General features: G+C 41.4%; 1 protein-coding gene across 3 annotated transcripts in view; it reads left to right on the top strand.

The window, feature by feature from the left end:
- Positions 1–6,417, top strand: part of NLRP3 (NLR family, pyrin domain containing 3) — a 33,050-nt gene that overhangs the window by 23,468 nt on the left and 3,165 nt on the right. For all 3 annotated transcript variants that reach the window (XM_008579967.1, XM_008579966.1, XM_008579968.1), the window contains 2 exons: positions 3,075–3,245; positions 3,752–3,922. In XM_008579967.1, the coding sequence (XP_008578189.1) occupies positions 3,075–3,245; positions 3,752–3,922 (342 nt within the window). The remainder of the gene's footprint in view (positions 1–3,074; positions 3,246–3,751; positions 3,923–6,417) is intronic.

Genomic DNA, 6,417 nt, shown 5'->3' with positions numbered 1-6,417 from the left:
CAGAATACCTGAAAGTGGGCAATGTATAAAGAAATGAAATTTATTTCTTATAGTTTGGGGGGCTTGGAAGTCCATGGTCCAAGGACTACATCTGGTGAGGGCCTTCTTCAGGGTGGGAGCTTTCTACAGAGTCTCAAGGTGACACAGCATATCACGTGGTGAGGATGGCATCAGCTAGAGAGCTAACCTGCTTAGTTGCTCTCTGTATAAAGACAGCAGAACCATGCCCATGACAACCCATTACTCCATGAATGGATCAATCCATTCATAGGGGCACAGTCCTCATGATCCAATCACCTCTTAAAGGCCCCATCTTCCACCATCATATTGGAAGTTAAGTTTCAACATGAGCTTTATGGGGACATTCAAACCATAGCACAGACGTGTAGATTTATAGATGGGGCATAATATTGCATAGTATGCATTACCATAATTTATTTATGTACTTGTTGAATGAGGAACTTTTAGGTGAGTTTCTGCTTTTTCATTATGATAAACAACTCTGCAAAAAGACTTTATATATGCAATTTTATGTGTGTGTATTTCTTTTGAGATAGATACCTCTAAGTTAGTAATGAGTCAAAGGAATTAATCTGTCAAAATTTTTAGGCATTTTATATTTTGTTAGGTATAGCCAAATTTTCTTTTATTGAACTTTAAGCCCTTATCTCTGGGTACATATTGTGTCCCACCCACTCCCTATTCCCCCACACCATACCAACATTACACAAACATCACACATTCAAAAAATTGGTTTACTTCTCATGATTATTCCCTCACCCCCATCCTTTGGCCTGCTCCTGACCTCTTCTTCCTGCCTTGTTGAATAGTGGGGCTTTCCAGGAGGCTGCACAGCTAGTAAACAGGGGGCAATCCTAAATTTTCTTTACTTTCAGTTCCCTCCACTTCTCATCTTTTTTTTTTTCTTTTTAAATTTACGTAACACCAGAGGGACTTTATAAAATGCAAATTTGGTAACATTTGGCCTTTGTACAAAAACCTTCATGAATTCTCTGGAGTCAAGTAACATTGGCACATCTTAGCTTGGCATGCAAGGCTGTCCCAGACCCTGCCCTCTCTCCACTCACATCTTCCACTCCATTTTGAGTTGTATTGAGTTAGTTTTTAGTTCTAAGAACTAGGCCCGCCCTTTCACTCTTCCTTACCCTGCATACCCTTTTCCTTTTGCCTGGAGGGTTACCCCTACTCTCCCACTTTCCAACTATCCATCTAGGAACCTCCTTCTAATTCTTCAAATAATTGCTCTAATCCTCATTTTTCTCACTGAGAAGTATGAATAAAAATAACACTCATCTTGGGTTTGTAATAATTCAGTAAGATACTTCTATTTAAAGTCAGCATTTCACCATCAAGCACATAATAAATACTTAATAAATGTTAGATCTTCATTTTTCATTATGAGACATTTTTTATGACATAGGGCAAATTATTAATAAATAAAAAAAAAACCCCACAAATTAACCTAATACAGTATGTGGCAGGATATCTGTGCTTGGTAAATGCATAACTGTTGAATGGATTGGTTAAAACTAAGATGTATTATATTGACCACATTCCTCTAATCTAGTGGATTGGTTGGAAGGACTTGGTTGTTTCATTTTCTAAACATTTTATTATATACTCAGTATACTCATCACTCAGACTCAGTGGTTACCAACATTTTGACAATTAGGTTATGACTTTTTTTTTAAGAAAACTACCCTGTCTGCTTGTGACTGCTGCCACTTCACTGTGCAGTACTCCTCAAACATCTGGTGAATTTTCTGGAAATACTGGTAAAACTTACCACTACATGACTTTAAAATATTCTTTCCTTTTCTCTTTGAAGATCATCTCCAGTCTTCTGGAATGTTCCTCACCTTTGCCAGTAATTCTGCAAATGCCTTTTGCATGTTCATTAGGGACTCTCCGATATAGAATTCTTACCCAGAGATGAGAGCTTACCAGAAACACACAAAACTTGCTTTGTTTTTGTTCATACCTCTTGGGCTTCATTTCCCTCTTAGTCCTGCCTGATCTATCTTTTCAATTTGATTCATCCTTGACTGGGAAGATGGAGACCATTGGGTGGATAAGTACTTCTTTTTCCTTCTGGTCATCTGTTTATGCTGCATTGTCTGAATGAATTTCTTCTGTGTTCCTATTTTTCCTGGTTCTTAGACATCAAAGAGTTTAAAAACATGCCGTTGTCAAGAACTCTGGCAGGAAGGAACGTAATCACATAAGATGTTCTTAAGGCTTTGTTTAATAACTAGCATACCTGGCTTTCTGTATACCATTTACCTTCCTATGAGTTTGAATGCAGGAGTAACACAGCTATCTATTTCAGAGCCCTCATCCTCCTGTCGGGTGATAGAATATGCTCAATTTGACCCAAGAATAGTATATCAAAAACCCGAATTCCATTGAGCTTAATGTAAACCGAGGGCTTTTCACTCTGAGAGGCCCTGTGCTGTGCAGAAGGAAGAGCAAGATGGACAGAGGGGGCAATAGAGAGAGGGGATGGAACTAGAAGGTGGGGCCCTGAGTCTGTGTCCCCTCGCCACCATGCACCTGCTTTTTGACTTTGAGAGAAACGCATGATTCCATGAGCTTCAGGTTTCTAATCTGTAAAAGGTATGTAATAGTCATAGCTGCACTGCCTCCTTGCAGGTTGATGTAAGAAGCAAGTAAGACAGGTCTCTGCCACGTTAGAGGCTTTATTAGTCAGGGGCAACTTGTCTATCTGGAAGAAGTGGTGCTGAAGAGCAGCCGCTGCCAGAGGGAATCTGTGTAAGGAGGAGGAGGAGGGATATGAGGAGAATCCCGATCAGTTTGCTTTTCCTCTTACTGCTGTACTGATCCCAGCAAAGTGTCTAGTGAGAATAACACTTGTTTCTCCGGTAGTACGCAGAGACGGGGACTCATGCTCTCCTCAGTTATATCCCAGGTGCTGGCTTCTGAACTCTAGGGATGGAGCTGCTCGGATAGGACAGGGTACCTGTGTTGAGGCAGCTGTGCAGTGTCTGGGAGAGGCTGGGTGCTGAAGACTCTTCTCTCTGATCCTTCTACAGGCTGGTGAATTCTGGCCTTACATCCGTTGGTTGTTCAGCTCTGTCCTTGGTGCTCAGCACTAACCAGAATCTCACGCACCTGTACCTACGGGGCAATGCTCTTGGAGACGCGGGGGTCAAACTACTCTGCAAGGGACTCTTGCACTCCAATTGCAAGCTTCAGATGTTGGAGTAAGTCCCTTGGCTTATTAAGGCAAAAGGAATACATGGTGGTTAAGAGTGAAGGGGAATTTGCAGGGAGTGGCCACAGAATATTCTGTATCTGGGAAGTGAGGTTTCCTCTTAGGGTTTGGCTTATTACAGGATCATAGGACTGGGAGGAGTTCTTCTACGTGGTGTAAAGGAAGAAATTTGAGTCCCTTTCGCCACAATCCCCTGTACCGCAGAAGAATGGGGATGGTATGGCACTTGCATTTTATGGGAATTTTGGGGAAGATACAGAATTTGAGAAAAATCAATTCATAAATCACTATTACTAATTTGATCTGCATAATCCAGTAGACTTGAAAAAATATTCCCATCTAAAAAGGAGAGAAGAGTAACTTTTGGGATATAAGGATGTTTGAAGCAAGTTAATTCTGTATTTTCTCTGTACCGAAAACAATATGGGCTAGATCTTGGGGACTTGGGGGGATGGTTAAGGGGACATTTTCTTTAACTTGCCCCCTTTCTTGCAGATTAGACAACTGCAGCCTCAGCTCACACTGCTGCTGGGATCTGTCCACACTTCTGACCTCCAACCAGAGCCTGCGAAAGCTGAGCCTGGGCAACAACGACCTGGGTGATCTGGGGGTCATGATGCTCTGTGAGGTTCTAAAACAGCAGGACTGCCTCCTGCAGAGTCTGCAGTAAGTATACTCTGCGGCGATTCATGTGGTGGGATTCAGAGTTCTAAGGAAAGGTTGACCAGTTACCAAAATTCAGGATGGCTCTGTCTTCATTTGCACGTAGGATTAGATTGGGTCTGGGCCAGCTGTTGCAGATTTTTTTTTTTATTAAAGGAGTTTATTTTTTAGTTGAAACATATTGATTGTACATATTTATGAGGTACAGAGTTATATTTCAATACATGTATACCATGTGTGATGGTCAAATCAGGGTGATTAGAATATTCACCATCAAAAAAATTTATCATTTCTTTGTGATGAGAGCATTTGAGCTCCTCTCTTCTAGCCATTTGAGAACATACAATAAATGATTGTTAATTATAGATGCCTAGCACTGCTGTAGACCACTAGAACTTATTTTCCTATCTAGCTGTAATAGTTGCTGCAGATTTTTAAAAATAGGGTATATGGGTCATGATCTTCGTATTAACTCCATCCAGACATTTAGAATAATCAAAGTTCAGTTGGTTGTTTAAAGAGTTTTTATCTATATTCCTGAAAGAAACACAGTCCTAGTAAGTGTGGCCAGATAGGATTATATTTCTATGCAGGGGAATGTCCTTTGTAGAACTAGTCTACAATTCATCCTGATTGCAAAGGTCTTTATATAGTGGGGGTGTTCTTGTTTCTGAGGATTTCTAGATGGAAAAAGAGTGCTCCAGAAACATTGAGATTAGGAATTCCATAAAATTCAGCAGTGTCTTTGAGACCACTGGCTCCCATGTGTCTTCAGCAATACCACTGCAGTAGCCATTACCTCTTTAGGAAGAGCTTCCTAGCCAGTCTCGTGGCTTCTGTCAGACAGAATGATCACACTTTCCTATTGCTTGGCTTTAAGGTCAACATGCTCTCCTCTGGATTTTCTCCTACTTCACCAGGTATTTCTGCTCAGTCTCCTTTTTGGCTTTTCTTTGTCATCCTGACCATTATATATTAAATCCTCAGAGTTCAGTCACTGGGCTAATTTTTCTTCTCTACAGTTTCTCCCTCATTTCAGCTATGTAGTTTTTCGGCATTACCATATATGTGCTGTGACCGCCAAATCATATCTCCCTGAATTCTATGTCTGAATGGTTGTCTGCCCTTTCCACTTGGATATTTAATAAGCCTCCCAAACTTCACGTGTTCAAATCCAAACCCATGCTGTTCTCCTCTGTCTAAAACCTGCTTCTTCCCCACCCCAGTCAGTGATAACTAACTCCTAGTTGTTCAGGCCAAAACATTCCTGGTGCCATTGTCATTGTCTCTTTTTTCTTATATCCACGCCCGGTCCATTGGTATGTCCTGTCAGCTCTGCTTTCACACCGTGTCCACTCCCTGACCGCTTCTTGCCAGCTTCATGGCTCCCGCCCTGGCTCAAACCACTGTCACCTCTTGTCTGGATTATTGGGGTGGCATTCTGAGCGGCTACCTCCATCTATTATTCTTACTGTAGTAGACAGTATGAGTCAGATTATGTCAATCTCACCAACATCCTCCCATGACTTCCTGTCATTTTCAAAGTAAGAGCAATGAAGTCATGGCAGCTTCTAAACCACACATAATCTGGCCCCATCTGCTTCTGAAGATTCATTATCTTCTAACTCTTACTCGTTACGTTTCAGTCACAGTGGTCTTCTTGCTGTTTTGCAGAAATACTGTTCCCTCTGGACCTTTGCACTTGCTGTTCCCTCTGCCCAGAACTCTTCCCTTCAGTATCCATATGCCTTGTTCCTGCACATTCCTAACTCTTTACTTAAACGTCTTTTTCTCTGTGAGGCTATCATTGACTGTCCTACTGAAAATAGCAACCCAACATTCCTTTTCCTCCTCTGTTCTTATTTTTCTCCATAGTGTACATCACCAGCTTCTGTACTGTGCCATTTTCTTATATATTTATTATCTCTCTCTCTTGGGGTGGCATTCTGAGCGGCTACCTCCATCTATTATTCTTACTGTAGTAGACAGTATGAGCCAGATTATGTCAATCTCACCAACATCCTCCCATGACTTCCTGTCATTTTCAAAGTAAGAGCAATGAAGTCGTGGCAGCTTCTAAACCACACATAATCTGGCCCCCTCTGCTTCTGAAGATTCATTATCTTCTAACTCTTACTCGTTACGTTTCAGTCACAGTGGTCTTCTTGCTGTTTTGCAGAAATACTGTTCCCTCTGGACCTTTGCACTTGCTGTTCCCTCTTCCCAGAACTCTTCCCTTCAGTATCCATATGCCTTGTTCCTGCACATTCCTAATTCTTTACTTAAACGTCTTTTTCTCTGTGAGGCTATCATTGACTGTCCTACTGAAAATAGCAACCCAACATTCCTTTTCCTCCTCTGTTCTTATTTTTCTCCATAGCGTACATCACCATCTTATGTACTGTGCCATTTTCTTATATATTTATTATCTCTCTCTCCCCCCCAAAATGTAAATTGCATTACTCCAGGGACTTCTATCCAAGTTCATGACCTCAAGG

The sequence above is a fragment of the Galeopterus variegatus genome, unplaced genomic scaffold (assembly GCF_000696425.1).
Source record: "Galeopterus variegatus unplaced genomic scaffold, G_variegatus-3.0.2 Scaffold1997, whole genome shotgun sequence".
Classification (NCBI taxonomy): domain Eukaryota; kingdom Metazoa; phylum Chordata; class Mammalia; order Dermoptera; family Cynocephalidae; genus Galeopterus; species Galeopterus variegatus.
The sequence above is the reverse complement of the archived record's forward strand: the minus strand, read 5'-3'. Positions and strand labels throughout refer to the sequence as shown.